The 18336-nt window shown below is 37.6% G+C and overlaps 1 protein-coding gene across 2 annotated transcripts; it reads left to right on the top strand.

Moving 5' to 3' along the window:
* Positions 1 to 6: 6 nt before the first annotated feature.
* On the top strand, positions 7 to 13457 carry LOC112156309 (mucin-2). 2 transcript variants are annotated; one of them, XM_036216639.1, is made up of 20 exons: positions 7 to 2338; positions 2467 to 2636; positions 3167 to 3228; positions 3316 to 5095; positions 5200 to 5264; positions 5406 to 5596; positions 6112 to 7847; positions 8130 to 8191; positions 8282 to 8792; positions 8907 to 8971; positions 9115 to 9305; positions 9733 to 10211; positions 10332 to 10393; positions 10558 to 10978; positions 11092 to 11156; positions 11301 to 11497; positions 12201 to 12499; positions 12578 to 12639; positions 12721 to 12869; positions 12965 to 13457. In XM_036216639.1, exons 1-20 carry the CDS (start codon positions 316 to 318, stop codon positions 13051 to 13053), a joined length of 8679 nt encoding a protein of 2892 aa, XP_036072532.1. In that variant the 5' UTR covers positions 7 to 315; the 3' UTR covers positions 13054 to 13457. The 2 variants fall into 2 exon arrangements, with proteins under 2 accessions (XP_036072532.1, XP_036072533.1); XM_036216640.1 differs by lacking the exons at positions 7 to 2338; positions 2467 to 2636; positions 3167 to 3228; positions 3316 to 5095; positions 5200 to 5264 and having other exon boundaries at positions 5288 to 5596; positions 12965 to 13456.
* Positions 13458 to 18336: the final 4879 nt, after the last annotated feature.

The following is an 18336-nucleotide window of genomic DNA, read 5'->3' on the forward strand; positions in this document are numbered from 1 at the left end:
GTCACCATCTCTAAAACAGCTGAATCAACAACTGTATTCGGAGAGAGAACTTCTCCTTCTCCAGCAGAGACCATCTCCCTTACAACCATCACCGCTCCACCGACAACAACAGATGTTAAAACAACATCCACAGAGGAACCCACAACAGGAAAGAAAACAGCATTTACAACTGTTCTGACAGACCCCACTGCTGTCTTCACAACAGAAAGTGATGTCACAACCCTTACAACTCAAGCTTCTCCAACAACAATTATTCCCCTCTCATCCTTCAGAGCAACAACAGTGGATGATACAACAACCACCGCTGACACCACAATGATAAAAAAGACTACAGAATTTACATCTGCATTAACAAGCATCACTCCACACACATCACTGGATGTTAAACAAACTCTTTCCACAGTTGAATCAACAATTTCACAGTTGGTTTTAACAACAACCACAGACACACAAACAGCATCAATTCAAACAACAGAAACTTCCCCTATGAATGTCATGACTTCAACAGGAACAATCACAAATAATCTTACATCAACAGTCACTTTTCAACCAACAGCAACCACATTACCCATACCCAAAACAGATGACATAAGCCCAACAGTTGCATTCACAACTTTAACTAGTCAAACAGCAACTCCAGTTTTTCTAACAGAAACTAACTCCCCTACTACCATCACAGTACCAACAACACAGAGAAGGACTACATCTGTAGATTCACCCACAAAGATCAGAGAGACAACAGAATTGACATCTGCAGATCAACAAACAACTGGTAAAAGAATACTGACCACAGAATTAAAAACTGAACAAACAAGTACCACAACTGATTTCACATCAGGATTCCCAACCACAACTGTTGCAGCACCTATGTCAACTGGCTCTACAGTTGTTCTATCAACAAGCACAGCTACTTCAAAAGATTCTGTTACTAATACAGAAAGTGCTCCCAGCACTACAGTAAATTCACCATTTATAAGCAAAAATGGAACTCCAACAACATATTTCACATCAACAACAATTTTTCAACCAACATCCTCTTCTACTTTTGAAGTTACTGCATCAATACCTGATGAAACAAAAATCCCAGGCAGTTTTACAACAATAACTATACCTCCTACAACTCCCACAGCTGCACCAACAACGACAAGAAATGTAAAGACAACATTTACAGAAGGTATTACTGCCCTTGGCACAGTCTCATCAACTGAAACAACATTTGCTCCAACAACAGTAAGCAGTACATCAACAATTGAAAAGACAACAAAATCTGCCTCTCCTACTAACATGACTTCAACTGTAGTTACCCTGGATAAAACACCAACAACTGCTAAAACAACAACTGTAGTTTTAACAACAACCACAAACTTAGAACCTACAGCAACAAACATTGCAGGAACTATTAAAACAGTTGTATCAACAACTTTAGTAAATCCAACAATAACTCCAGTCACCACAATAACTGCTACCCCTGCTACCACCACATTTCTATCAACAACAAGAGAGGCTAGGACATCCACAAATGAACCAACAAGAACTTTTACTTCACCTACAACCACAGCTGAATCAACTGTATCTAAATTGGTTTCAACAACCACGAGTGCCCCAACATTATTTACTCTAACAACACAGATTTCCCCATTAATCACCACTGATAAAACTTCAACAAGCACTTTATTACCACAAACCACTTTTCAGTCAACAAACGTTGAATCACTACTCTCAACAACAGGCGATGTTGCAACTCCTGGAGTCGCTTCACCAAGTATCACTACTGTTTCAACAAGATTAAGTACCACTACCACTAAAAGAGATGGATCAACAAAAAGCACATCTCCCTTCACAACTGAACCCTTGTCGACAGCAACTGGATTCATAACAACACTTGGATCCCTACCAACATCTGTTTTATCCTCAACAACAAGTGCCCGGCCTCAAACATCCCTGTTTGCTCAAACGACTTCTACAGCTGCTCCAGCAACTGCAATCACAACTTCTTTTTTGACAAGAACGACACCATTTGCCTCTAATACAATAACAACAACTGGCCCTGCAACTGTTGCTATAACCAATGCTGTCACATCTGAAGTACCCACTACCCCAACTGCAAACCCTATAACCAAAACTGCAACCACCACAATGTCTGTCACCTCTAAAAATCCAACATGCTGTGAATGTTGTTTGAAGTATAAACAACCAACTTTTGAAGTTGCTCCTGCAACTGTATGTCCATACCCGTCATCATCAACAACTTCATCTGAACAGAAACCCTCTTCATCTACTTTAACAACAACTCCAACTATATTAACGACTACAACCAGGAAAACCACAAATATTACCGGTAAGAATCTAGTTTTGGTTTTTGAAACATTAAAAAATGGCAGCTACAGCAATCATTGTTGTCATTATAATGTATCTATTTCTGGCATATAGTTTATAAATAATCTGATATACCTATTTGTTTTTCAGAGACACCTGCGTCAATGACCGAAGCTCTAAATACTACAACTCCTTCTGTGTCAACTGAAACAACAATAAGAAAACTAGAATTCCGATCTGTGGGAGAAATATTCACAGATGATTTGCTAAATAATTCATCTGCAGCATTTATAATTCGATCTTTCGCTATAAAGAATTATGTAAGTTAATTTCTTTGCAAATTGATTCTTCTCTTAAAGCAGGAAGTTAAATGAATAAACCATTTGTAAAAACAGTACACCCTATATTTTTCTAAGTCAATGTAATTATACTGCCTCCTAAACACTATAAATTAGATTAACAAAATATTAAGAAATAAAACTAGATATAATTGAAATGCTGGTGACAGAAATTGAAAATGATGGTGACATTAGACTATATTTGTGCTTTTAAGAATGCTACATAAAACCAATTTAGATTTTTTTCAAGGTAATCAACTTTTTAAGTGTAAATAAAACCCAACACATGAATATTCTGACATTTTTTAAACAACTTTAATCTACAGACTCTGTTCTATGTTGTGGTATTTGTTTAAATAGAAAGACAAAGTACTAATGTCTGTGCTTTTGAAATAATCTCCAATAATATCACAAATGTAACTATAGGTTAAATTTGTTTTTTGTTGTTGTTTGCACATATTTTTTGGTCAGAAAAAGAAAGGTTAAAAATATATTTGTTTGCATTTCTGCAGTTTGAACCATTTTACCAAGAAGCATTTTCGTCATTCCTGGGTTTGACAGTGATTTCATTCAGGTAAATTTTCTTTACTATTTTGACAAATTATTTAAAGAAATTCTTATAAATGGCTACTTTTGACTAAACCCTTTCTTTGTTTTCCAGAAATGGATCAATCATCAATGTAATGGACCTTGCTTTTGCATCAAAATCTGTTCCTGATATTTCTCAAGTTGCAGATGTTTTTCTTAACGCATCAAAAGGAACGACAATACCAGAATTTCTTCGTGAAATCAGTTATTTAATTGTGGATAATACATTAGCATTTACCACTGACGTGGTCCCCACGTCAGTCGCAGGTAAACAAACAACTACTGCAGAAGTTGACCAAAAGACCATAGATGTATTGAAAACAACCAAAGTCTCTCTTACCACCACACTGGTAGCAATAATCACATCAAATAGAACAACAACCACAGCATCTACAATCTCCACTAACTTACTCCAAACAACAAGTACTAATGTTCTGGCTGCTGTAACAGCGACTATCACTGAGCCAAAAGGTACAACAACCACATCTGAGTCTGCAATAACAAACACAGAAATGCCTGTTATTAATTCAACAAATGCAACACTTTTCACAAATCCAGTGAATGTAACAACCAGTGCAACAACTGCTGCAGATGTGTCCATCACAACTCCTAATGCCACCACCCAATCTACAACTACTGCTGCAGATGTGTCCATCACAACTCCTAAAGCCACCACCCAAACTAAAACTAGTCCTGCAGATGTGTCCATCACAACTCCAAAAGCGACCACCCAAACTACAACTAGTCCTGCAGATGTGTCCATCACAACTCCTAAAGCCACCACCCAAACTACAAATAGTCCTGCAGATGTGTCCATCACAACTCCCAAAGCCACCACCCAAACTACAACTACTGCTGCAGATGTGTCCATCACAGCTACCAAAGCCGCCACCCAAACTACAACTACTGCTGCAGATGTGTCCATCAGAAGTACCAAAGCCACCACCCAAACTACAACTACTCTTGCAGATGTGTCCATCACTACTACCAAAGCCACCACCCAAACTACAACTACTGCTGCAGATGTATCCATCACAACTCCTAAAGCCACCACCCAAACTACAACTACTGCTGCAGATGTATCTATCACAACTCCTAAAGCCACCACCCAAACTACAACTACTACTGGAGATGTCTCCATGACAACTACCAAAGCCACCATTCAAACTACAACTACTGCTGCAGAAGTACCCATCACACCTCCTAAAGCCACCACCAAAACTACAACTACTGCTGCAGTTGTTTCCATCACACCTCCAAAAGTTACCCTCCAAACTACAACTTCTGCAGATGTGTCCAGCACAGTAGTTTTTACTACTGTGGCCCCAACTACGATAACAACAACAACAAAGCCAACTACTACCACAACAACACCAACAACTACCACGGCACTTGCCACAACTACTAAAGCTACAGGCATAGACAGTCCGACAACTGGAACTACCACATCCAAGCAAACTGCAACAAACATTGCTAAGTCAACAACTACCACAAATAACCCAACATCTACCACAACAATACCAATGACTCCAACAACTACAACTACCACAACTAAAGCTACACAACCAGTGTCATTTATGACCACAACAACCACTACTACAACTAAGCCAACTACAACTATAACAACTACTACAACAACTACTACAACTAAGCCAACTACAACCACTACAACAACTACTACAACTAAGCCTACTACAACCACAACTACCAGAACAACTACTAAAACTACTACAACTCAAGCTCCAGCACCAGTATTTGTTATTGCAGCAGTCATCACACAACCTTTTCAACCAGAACTTGAAGATAAAAACACCCCACAGTTTAAAAACCTTGAAAAGCAAGTTGTACAACTAGTAAGTACAATGCTTAAAGTAGATAACTTTCTTTCAAAATACTATTTTCAAAAAGATTGTTAAATGTAACTGATGTTTTTTTTCTCTTTGCTTACCTTTCACAGTATGTGTTCATCTACAGGGCCAGATTTGGTCCACTCTTCGTGCGTTGTTTTGTGATTGCATTTAGGTAAGATTTTACAACGGACTATTAATGACTCTACTTTACAATGCCGAATCACCTTTTTTGACTTTGAATTGATGTTACTACAAAAAAAAAAAAAAAACAATGAAAAAGGTATAGTATTTTGTTTGTTTTGCTTCTTTGCAGGATAGCTACAGGTAGAGGCCGAGCGTCAGAAACTGAAGCTGAAATGGGGGTGGAGTTTAGTAAAAACACAACAGCAGAGGAAATTCCAAGCACTGAAACTGTTGCACAAACCTTAACAGAGGGACTTTCTAATCCTAACATCACCATCAACACAAACCTGACTGTCCGAACTGACTCCATCCAAGTCATTCGTAAGAAAGCATTTTTTCAAGAAATTATTTCATACCCTTTTATGACTATGCTGCCTTAATTCTATTAACCTTTACACCCCCTTTCCTTTAAATATAAGTCCAGAATCCCTGGTTTTATGTAATATCAGTAAACTAAAAGTGATGCCCCACATAGAGGGGCAGTATTGGCTTAAGTCTCAAGGATATAAATGTAAACATTTTTGACATCTATCTGTTGAGTAGCTTGTTTTGTTAAGGGATAGGATGCAAAGTTACGTAAACACACACAGTAAATTGTGGGAAAGAAACTGTACTTTTTCAAACATACATACCTACATTCAAAGCAATACTTTGCTTTTGTAACCCTTTTTGCTTGCCTGTCCTCACGTACAAAAAATATTTGTACCTGCAATAAAGATAAATTTGATGCTAACCTATGATACTAGAAAATAAATATCTACCTTTTTTTATCATTGCTTTAATGTACAGTACTCTTGTTTCCTAGTTTTTATTACATTTTATGCTTTGTTTTACAGGAACACCAGATATGAATCCAACAAATGCAACATTTGTCACAAATGCTGCAAATGCAACAACCAGTGAAGCAGCTTCAACACTTTCAACATTAGAGATAAGAACAACAACTGCAAATGCAACTACTACCACTCTTAAAACCACAACACAAGCTGCAACAACTACCACAGGAACACCAGATATTAATACGACAAGTGCAACATTTGTTGCAAATACAGCAAATGTAACAACCAGTGCCGCAGCTCCAACACGTTCAACAACAGAGAATAGAACAACTACAGCAAATACACCTAGTACCACTCTTAAAACCACAACACAAGCTGCAACAACTACCACAGGAACACCAGATATAAATACGACAAGTGCAACATTTGTTGCAAATACAGCAAATGTAACAACCAGTGCCGCAGCTCCAACACGTTCAACAACAGAGAATAGAACAACTACAGCAAATACACCTAGTACCACTCTTAAAACCACAACACAAGCTGCAACAACTGCTGCAGCTGTACACACAACATCTTATAAAACCCCCATCCCGACTCCTGAGGCCACCACCCAAACTACAACTACTGCTGGAGTTGTTCCCATCACAAATCCAAAAGCCACCACCCAAACTACAACTACTGCTGCAGATGTATCCATCCTGACTCCTAAAGCCACCACCCAAACTACAACTACTGCTGGAGCTGTACCCACATCTTCTAAAACCCCCATCCCAAATCCTAATGCCACCACCCAAACTACAACTACTGCTGCAGTTGTTCCAATCACAACTCCCAAAGCCACTCCCCAAACTACAACTACTGCTGCAGATGTATCCATCCTGACTGCTAAAGCCACCACCCAAACTACAACTACTGCTGAAGTTGTGCCCACATCTTCTAAAACCCCCATCCCGACTCCTAAAGCCACCACCCAAAATACAACTATTGCTGCAGTTGTTCCAATCACAAATCCCAAAGCCACTCCCCAAACTACAACTACTGCTGCAGATGTATCTATCACAACTCCTAAAGCCACCACCCAAACTACTACTGCTGCAGATGTGTCCACCCCGACTCCTAAAGCCACCACCCAAACTACAACTACTGCTGCAGATGTATCCATCATAACTACCAAAGCCACCACCAAAACTACAACTACCGCTGCAGTTGTTTCCATCACACCTTCCATAGCTACCACCCAAACTAAAACTACTGCTGCAGATGTATCCATCACAACTCCTAAAGCCGCCACCCAAACTACTACTGCTGCAGATGTGTCCATCCTGACTCCTAAAGCCACCACCCAAACTACTACTGCTGCAGATGTATCCATCATAACTACCAAAGCCACCACCCAAACTACAACTACCGCTGCAGTTGTTTCCATCACACCTCCTATAGCTACCACCCAAACTACAACTACTGCTGCAGATGTATCCATCACAACTCCTAAAGCCGCCACCCAAACTACTACTGCTGCAGATGTATCCATCATAACTACCAAAGCCACCACCCAAACTACAACTACTGCTGCAGTTGTTTCCATCTCAACTCCAAAAGCCACCATCCAAACTACAACTACTGCTGCAGTTGTTTCCATCACCCCTCCTAAAACAACCAATCAAATTACAACTTCTGAGGCACGGACAACAAGGCAATTGACTTTTAGGTCTTTCGAAACATTTACACCTGATTTATTGATCTCTTCATCTTCGGCGTTTATAACTCGAGCATCAAATTTGAAATCCACAGTAAGTGCAACTCTGCTTGTTTGTTAAAATTCTACACAATGCATTATAGAACTTGGAACCATCTACACTTCAAAGTATGTCACAGTCCACTTTAACAATAGAAACACATCAATTTGCATTTATGTCTTCAAATGAATTAGTGTAATCAATTACCAAATAGATGGTAAAGGAGTTTGAAATTATTTAAATAAAACATGTTGTGTAGTTTGTTCCCTTTTAGTATTAAGGTAACAATAAGTATCAAAGTATACATATTAACACATTCTTTTTATATTTCTACAGCTTGAGCCATTCTACAAACAAGCACTACCCGCATTCCGCTTTTTGAATGTGATTTCTTTCAGGTAACAGTTTATTTTATTCTAAAAAGTCCCTTAATTGTTTTTATTATCACCCAGCTCGAGAGCTGAATTGACATTTTCTTTCTTTCACAGTAATGGATCGATTATCAGCACCATAGATCTGGTTTTTGCATCAACATCAGTGCCTAATAACACTCAAATTATAGATGTGTTGGTCAATGCGTCAACAATTAATCCAAACCTTCAAATTGACATCAGTTCTATAACTGTGAATGACACATTAGTATTCACTACTCTGGCCCCAACTACGACAACAACAACTACTACCACAACAACACCAACAACTACCACAACACTTGCCACAACTACTACAAAAGAAGCTCAGCTACCAGTGCCGACTACTATCTTAGCAACAACTACCACAACACTTGCCACAACTACTACAAAAGAAGCTCAGCTACCAGTGCTGACTACTATCTTAGCAACAACTACTACAACAACTACTACAGCCCCAACTACCACAACTGAAGCTCCAGGACCAGTATTTTTGGTTGCAGCAGTCATCACACAAATTTTTGAATCAGCACTTGAAGATAAAACCAGCCCACAGTTTAAGAACCTTGAAAAGCAAGTTGTAGTTGTAGTAAGTACAATGCTTAAAGCAAATTATTTTCATTTAAAATACTAGAATAAATAGTTGATTTTATAAAACTTTATTTCAATTTCTTATTTTTATTTTTGTGGTCTCTTTCCACAGTACGAGTTCATCTACAGGAGGAAATTTGGTCCTCTTTTTGTGCGTTGTTTCGTGAATGCATTTAGGTAAAATCTTAATTAATACTGACTCAACTTTGCAATGCCTAATAACCCCCTACTTTTCCCATATGCATTCATGATTACTAGGACAACTATGAAAAAGGTATGGAATTTTCAGTACAGTTTTCTTTTGTTTTGCTTTTTTGCAGGATAGCTACAACTAATAGACGAACATTTGAAACTGAAGCTGAAATGGGGGTAGAGTTTAGGAAAAACACAACCGCGGAGGAAATTCCAAGCTCACAAACTGTCATTCAAACCTTGACAGAGGAAGTTGCAAACGTTAGCGGCTCCTTCAATGCCACCTTTGCTGTTCGAACTGACTCAATCAAAATCACTCGTAAGTAAACATTTTGTAAAGCTATTATTCCATATTATTTTAGAACTACACTGCCTTAATTATCTTATGATTTACATCTCAATTAAATTAAAAAAGTACCTTCTATTAAAATTAAACTGGAAGTTGATAACAAATTAAATTGTATTAAATCTGTTTAAGTTCATTTACCTAAAATTAATTCTTTTCATCACACTTTTCCCTTATTTATTTGTGTTGAGCTATTCAAAGCAATCCTTTACTTTTGTAACCCTTTTGCTTGCTTATCCTCACGTAAAACAATATTGTTAACTTCCAAAAAAGGTGACATTAAAGCTCACCAGCGATACTTAAAAAGGAATGTTAAAGATTATTTTTTTTATTATAGTTCTACAGTAAAATATGCATTTTGCCTATTTTTTTCATCACATTTTGTGTTTCTGTTTTGCAGGAATACCTGTTATTAATCCAACAGATGCAGCAACAATTGCAACAAATTTAACAACTTCAACACCGTCAGCAACAGAGATAGGACCAACCACTGCTGCTCCTGAACCCCCCACAACTCTTAAAACTGTAACCCAAACTACAACTACTGAAGCAATTAGAATACAGACACCTGCAACAACAGAGATTAGCCCAAATACTACTGCAACTGCACTCCTCACAACTCAAACTACAACTCAAACTACAACTACTGAAGCAATTAGAATACAGACAACACCTGCAACAACAGAGATTAGCCCAAATACTACTGCAACTGCACTCCTCACAACTCAAACCACAACTCAAACTACAACCCAAACTACAACTACTGAGGCAATTAGAGTAACGACATTGGTTTATAGATCTTTAGAAACATTTACATCTGATTTGTTGGACTCCTTATCTGCAGCGTTTTCAAGTCGAGCAGCAATGCTCAAGTCCACAGTAAGTGCAATTCTGTACATTTTATTAGCTGACAATTTTAAGAAATACATTGTCTTTCTTGTTTTATTTTCTTATGAAGTAACTACAAAAACTAAAAGAAATTGCTTCTATTTTCTGCAGCTTGAGCCATTCTTCAAAGAAGCACATCCTTCATTCCGCTTTTTGAAAGTGATTTCTTTCAGGTAACAAGTTTATTTTGTTCTAAAAAAGTCCCTTAATTTTTTTTAGATTAATCTATACAATATGATTTATTTAACTGAATGGCGTTAATCTTCATATCTCCAACCTTTGCTTTTTTATCATCACCCAGCTCAAAAGCTAAATTGACATTTTCTTTCTTTCACAGTAATGGATCGATCATCACCATAGATCTGGTTTTTGCATCAACATCAGTGCCTAATAACACTCATATTGCAAATGTGTTGGTCAATGCGTCATCAATTAATCCAAACCTTCAAATTGATATCAATTCTATAACTGTGAACAACACATTAATTTTTACTACTCTGGCCCCAACTACGACAACAACAAAACCAACTACTACCACTACTACTACCACAACAACTACCACAACAACAAAGCCAACTACTACCACAACAACACCAACAACTACCACAACAACACCAACAACTACCACAACTACCACAACTGAAGCTCCAGCACCAGTATTTGTGGTTGCAGCAGTCATCACACAAATCTTTGAACCAGCACTTGAAGATAAAACCAGCCCACAGTTTAAGAACCTTGAAAAGCAAGTTGTAGTTGTAGTAAGTACAATGTTAAAAGTAGATCACTTTCATTCAAAATAGTAGAATAAACAGTTGGTTTTATATAACTTTATTTAATTTATTTATGTTTTTTTTGTGGTCACTTTCCGCAGTACGAGTTCATCTACAGGAGGAAATTTGGTCCTCTCTTTGTACGTTGTTTTGTGATTGCATTTAGGTAAGATTCCAAATAATACTGACTCAACTTTGCAATGCCTAATAAACCCCCTACTTTTCCCATATGCATTGATGATTACTAAGATAACAATGAAAAAGGTATGGAATTTTCAGTACTGTTTTCTTCTGTTTTGTTTCTTTGCAGGGTAGCTACAAGTAGAAGCCGAGCATCTGGCAATGAAACTGAAGCTGAAATGGGGGTAGAGTTTAGGAAAAACACAACCGCGGAGGAAATTCCAAGCTCACAAACTGTCACACAAACCTTGACAGAGGAAGTAGCTAATGTTAGCGCCATCTTCAACACAACATTCTCTGTTAGAGTGGAATCCATCCAAGTCATTCGTAAGTAGACATTTTGTAAAGATATTATTTCAGACTACACTGCCCTAATTCTGTTTTACACCAGTTTTACATTAAAGGGGCTATACCATGATGTTTTTGAGCCTTTCAGATACTATATGATCATATATACACTGGTTCACAACACAAATACATGCAACGTCTTTTTTTGTTGTTGTTGATCACCACTAGCACCGTGGAGAACTTGGGGGTTGGTGTTAGACCCGGGCGGTGCTATCAGAGCAGACAGTATTACTCAGAAAATACATCTTTGGGGTTCTTTATAGTGAGGAATGAACAGTATATAACACTTAAAAGCTCAAAAAGGTATTTTTAATGGTATGGTACCTTTGCATAAAAGGGAAAAAGAAATGTTTTTAAATGACACGATGTTGATAAATTCAATAAAATTTTATTAAATCTGTTTAAGTTTATTTACTTAAAATAATTCATTTCATCTCACTTTTCCCAATTTTTTTGTATTGACTTATTGAAAGCAATCCTTCACTTTCATAACCAATTTACTTGCTTGTCCTTACATGCAAAAAAATATCAACTCCCAAGAAAAGTGATGTTGAAGCTCACCAGTGATTCTTGAAAAGGAATGTCAAAGATTTTTTAAATGATTGTTGTAGAGTACAATATGTATTTTGCCAATTTTTTTTCAAATTATTTTTCATCATATTTTGTCTTTGTTTTTTTGCAGGGATCCCTGAAATTAATCCAACAAATGCAACAATTATATTTAATTCAACGAATATAACAACTTCAACACCTGCAACAACAGAGATAAGCCCAAATACTATTGCAACTGCACTCCTCACAACTCAAACTACAACCCAAACTACAACCCAAACTACAACCCAAACCACAACCCAAACTACAACTACTGAGGCAATTACAATAAAAATATTGATTTTTAGATCTTTGGAAACATTTACATCTGATTTGTTGGACTCCTCATCTGAAGCCTTTTTAAATCGAGCAGCAATGCTGAAGTCCACAGTAAGTGCAATTCTTTAGGTTTTATTTTTTTATAAATTAATTCTAAATACTAAAAGATATTACATCTGTTGTCCACAGCTCGAGCCATTCTACAAACAAGCACTTCCTTCATTCCGCCTTTTGACTGTGGTTTCTTTCAGGTAACTGTGATATTCTGATAAAAACTTCAAATATACCATTAAACTTACTTATGACTTATCATTTTCATACTTTTTTTCCAGAAATGGATCAATCATCAACACAATAAACCTTAGATTCGCATCTACGTCAGTTCCGAGTGGCACTCAAATTGCCAATGTACTGATTAATGCAGCGTCACAAATCACAGCGTTTAACATTGACACCACTTCCATTACAGTGGATGGCATACGTAAGAAAAAAGTTACAAACGTTTGCACAAAGTGCAAAAAAATAAGAAATTAATAGTTTAATGCAATGCCTTCTCTTTCATTTTTTTTTTTACAGAGGTTTCAGAAGGAGTTACTCACAAGATCAGTCTCATCACTGCAGTCTTCATGGTGATGCTGTCATGGATACTGTCAAGTCAACAGTAACTTGTGTTTTTGGAAATCAACATGAAAAGTTTACAGCAACTACTTCGTTCGGAAAATGAAGTGAAAATATATTAAACCTTCTGATGAAGAGATTTTAAATGACTTGGAAGGAACATTTTAAAAATGAAGTTAATTGTACTGTCCATCAAGTAGATGAGATATAAAACTTAATATTTAAATGTGCAATCTATTTAAGAGGATGATTTTCTGAATTTATTTTTCTTGTCCAAACATGGTTTGTCAACCTTGAAGAATCTAACTCATTCCGTTGAAATAGGTTGAGTTATTTGCAATCCTTCGTTATAAACTCTTTTTTTGTTCAGCTTTTGTTGTTATTTAAATGTGTGTCAATGGTTTTGCACCCTCAATCATGAAGTCTGCATGACACTGTCTAAGCACTTTTTCTTGCATAGTTGTTACTAAATTAAACGCTGTGTCATTTGGTTTGTCTCAATCTATTCATTTTACATATATATCTGGCACAATTTGGTTAATGAATAACAGGTAATATTTAGGCCCGATCCGAATTCTCCCCTTCTCCCCTTCGTTTACCCCTCTGTGCTTGCTCCAAACGGAGGGTGATGAAAAAAATAGTGTCTAATATTTCAGACGTGACTTCCGTTCAATGACGTCATCAACATCGCCTGTCTGCTAGCATTAGCGCGGCGCTTCCAGTGGTTGAATATGCTTAACAACCGCAGTTTTATGACTTTAAAAAGGTCACACTACAACATAAAGTCATTACTTACAATTCCTATGGTTCAGAGCGCACCAAAGGTAAGAAAAAGAGCATCTTCGCGCGCGGTTTACTCTCGCGATAGCGGACTTTGGACCCCTCTGTTTGGAGTGTGAAACTTAAAAAATAATAATCTGGACACGACTTTGACTTCATTCGCCACTTCAAATCAAGGGGAAGGGAGAAGGGGAGTATTCGGATCAGGCCTAACTTTCACTGGGCGGATTTTTTTTTTTTTTTTTTTTTTCCCCAGAACAATAGATATAAATGTCAGCTACTTTTGTATTCTTCAGCAGCTGAGCAATCAGATCATGGTTTGGGCCTCTTATGTGAAGTTGGGGGGGTAGAATTACACAAGGAGATAAGTTGATCAAGATTTTTTATTATCACTTTTTAAATGTGGATGTTTATCAAAAGGGCCTCTCCACAGACACACTTGCACACAGTCATTCAAATATTACTGCAAAAACCTTCACATACAGTACAAGTCAACACAATACAAATGTAGGTAGGCTCACCATCCCATACATATGCATACAAACACGTCAAGCTTATTTTATAACTGAGTGCACACACATATATTTGTGTAAAGGTGAGTGTCTGCATTTTATTGAGAATAATGATGGAATATAGAAAGTGAGACAGAAGTGGAAGAGTGCTCTATCACTCCCTAACTCAAGCCCACTGCTGAAGACAAGGCCCCTATACTCCCGCATGGAGAATCAGATCAAGGAAATCAGCCGCACAGACCAGGGCCGAAAGGACCATCAAAGGGCCTCCCAGTGCCAGTGGGTGGTTACAGGAGCATGGAAAGTGCAAGCCCCAAGCCCAATCACAGAAGAGTCCCCCTGCTGCACCTGGGGCCCAGCACAAAGCCCAATTCAGGCCAGGACTAGCAGCCCGCCACCCAGGAGTCCTGAGTATTACTGCATCCCGACCCTTCTGAACGCAGGCACAAACCCGAACTCCTCAAGAAAGACACGGCTCATGCTCCACCACATGAATTAACATTTTTAAAGTGAGAGTGATTATGGGAACTTTTGACCATTCTTCCAAAAGGTTGGGAGCATGGAATTGTCCAAAATGTGTTGGCTTCCTGAAGCAAAGTTCCTTTTATTCAAACTAGGGGCCAAGCCCAACTCTTAAAAAACAAGCCCACACTATCATTCCTCCTCCTCCAACAAATTTCACACTTGGCAGAATGTAAATCCAAAATCTACCGTTCTACTGGCAACCTCCAAACCCAGGCTGTTCCATCAGATTTATAGATGAGAAAAGCATGATTCATCACTCCAGAGAAGGCGTCTCTGCTGCTCCAGAGTCCAGTGGCAGCGTGCTTTACACCACTGCATCCGACTCTTTGCGTTCCACTTGGTGATGTGTGGGTTGGATGCAGCAGCTCAGCCATGGAAACCCATTTCATGAAGCTCTCTGCGAACTGTACTTGGGCTAATCTAAAGGTCGCATGAAGTTTGGAGCTCTGTAGCGATTGTGCAGAAATTCATAAGCCTCTTAATACCATGTGCTTTAGTATCCACTGACCCCTCTCCGTCAGTTTACATAGCCTACCACTTGATAGCTGAGTTGAGTCCTTGAATCCTTATAGAGCTGACAGTTGACTGTGGAATGTTTAGTAATGAGGACATTTCACAACTGGATTTGTTGCATAGGCGGCATCCAATGACAGTTCCTCGCTGGAATTCACTGAGCTCCTGAGATCGGAACATTCTTTCATAAATTTATATAAAAACAGTCTGAGCGCTTGATTTTATACACCTGTGGCCAGGCCAATGATTAGGACACCTGGTTTGGATCATTTCAATGAATGAGCCAATACTTTTAGTAATATGGTGTAGCTAATCTTACTTCCTCATCATCTATCTGAAAGAAGTAGCTAAGACTTTCAAAACTGCATGAAGATGAACATTGCTCAGTCTGGACATAAACAAGGGACTAAACCTTTTTCAATGGCATTTTTGTGTGTGCCTCTGATTTACAACTATATAAATAAAGAAATACTCAGAAATGTAATTTTAATCTGAATTCTTTTATATGTATATTTCCTTCATTGTGAGAAAAATACCAAAAGAACAATTTTTTATTGGAGTTAATTTTAATATGAATTAATCAGAAATATAGCTATAAAATATTCACTCAGAAAATATATATGTTGACCATATATATGTATTTATTTATTTTACAATTAAATCTCCTACAGCAGATCTGAATATGGCAAAAGAAAAAAAGAAGCAAAAGTATTCAATATACACACCACAAGATGGCGGTCTTGTCACATGTGTCCTTGCTTGTATGAGTATTGCCGGAGTTCTGCCATGACTTGAAGTGTTTTGTTTTTTTGTTTTTTTTGTTTGTTTTCTGTTAATTTGGAACATTTAATGAGACAGAAGGATAAATTAATTCAGACATCCACTGCTGTAAAAACATTTTTACTTCAGATTCAACTATGCCTCAATGAACAAATACATGGAATGTTCACCAAAAGAACTAAAAAGACAGAGAGGGCAATAAATAGATGAATAAACATCAAATACATTGGGGCAACAAAAAGTATTGATCAGTCACAAAAGGTACGCTTCAACTGTAAAAGACAGAATGTAATAGAAGAATCACAGAAATTGCTTTTTTAATTGTTATACAACAGACCATGTGAATTTCTAGATTCTTTTAATTCAATCCCATCTGGGTAATTGCCTTGAATGGTCCTGTGACTTAAAAATGCACATCTCGACAAAAACGAGTTGGCTGGTCCATTGTCAAAAACACTTAAATCTTGAAAAAAGGCACCAGGAGTTTGGATGCATTGAATAAATTGTAGTTTGAGGGAAGTCACTATTGACGAGAATTCTACTGACGGCGGGACAGACCTCCAGACAGATCAACAACAGTCAGCTCTTAAAGCTCTCAGTCTGGAAGCGCTTATCAAAGTGCACCCACAAAAAAGCAAATGTTGGACAAATTATGGCAAAGTATTCAACTAGCAGCATTTCTGGTGATACATTTTACCTCAATAATCTCACTGATGTGATTAAAGTGTGCGGTTTTCGTAAAAAAGAAACCTTTTCATGACTTTCACACAAATAGAGTGGTGCATTAATAAAAAATTAATCCTGCAACAATCTGTAACAAATTACTGAACTTTTGTTAATTAATCCAATGTTTCACTTTTACAGTCTAGCTTACCTAACTCTACAACTACGTATTAGAATAGATAGGACTGGGGGACTGGTAGGGGCGAGGTCCACAACCAAGAAGAGCCAGAGGCGCAGTCCACGGCCAAGAACTGGAGCACAGACGATCCACTAGAAATCTCTCCCACTCTAATCCACTTGTAGACGACTAGATCTATGTATGTCTTTGTTTTCCTCATCTGAGCTGCCACTTGCCCAAAACTGTTCAGCTGGGTAGCTACAATATTGCTCACTATTTTTTGTAGCACTGGGAATGTAAGGTTAGGAATATGAGGAGCTGTAAGGTATAGGGACAACACAAATAAATAGATGACTAGATGTGCTTACTCCATGCCAACAGTCTTACCCACAAATCCATGTGAATTTCTGATGGACAGAAACTACATGCAAGAAAATGTCAGACTTTTTTTTTTAATTTTGGCTAAAAACAGCATAATCATAATTTAAAAAGCCACTGGGAATGAATCTACAATAGATCAAAAGATTAATTGAGTGGAATTTTTCAAAATTCAGAAAACTTTTCAACAAGAAAAATATACCAGCCAGTTTTTTTAATCATTGAACCATCAACAGATTCATTCAAACGTTCTTGCAAGAATGTTGTCTGTCCAGAAAACCATTCTAGGTTGAACGTGTTTACATTTAAACAACAGTCAGATTAGGCACTTTCCAAGAAACACACCCTCTGACTCAACTTCCCCCACAGCTAACAACACTGTAGCTCCTTCCTCAGTTCGAAATGATTTTCTCAAAAACATTACACGGTTTCTGTAAAGTTGTTTCTGAAGTATCCCAAACTGCTTTTAAAGAGCTTGATTTTATCCCTTTATTATTGTTTACTTTAGTTTGGATTAAAAAAAAAACTTTTAATAAATCACTAATGTAAATGTATTAACAGGTGTCAGTTCTAAGAAAATGAAACGCTATTAAACAAATTTTGTAATTTAAAACTGATTAGTTTATGGTTTAAAGCATAAGAAGAATAGGACATTTACAGTTGACGTGCTAATACATCCACCATAAAGGGCTTTGTGATAAATGCGGTCTGGTTATATATCGCTTTACTACCTTCTTTGAAAGCCCAGTTCCATTCACACACACGTTCACACACTGATCGGAACTTTGATGACAAACACTATCAGCAAACTGGAACCACTAGGAGCAATGTGGTCAGTGTCTTTCTCAAAGACACTTGGGTGTGCAGAGTGGGAACTGAACTTGTGATCTTCTAATCTAAGGTCCACCACTCTGCCTTTGTACCACAGCCGCATGTTTTGAAGCATTATAGTAAGCAATCTCTTTACACACAGAAGAGACTAAAAATCTTGCACACCAGTT

This window comes from Oryzias melastigma, linkage group LG18 (assembly GCF_002922805.2).
Source record: "Oryzias melastigma strain HK-1 linkage group LG18, ASM292280v2, whole genome shotgun sequence".
In the NCBI taxonomy this organism is placed as follows: domain Eukaryota; kingdom Metazoa; phylum Chordata; class Actinopteri; order Beloniformes; family Adrianichthyidae; genus Oryzias; species Oryzias melastigma.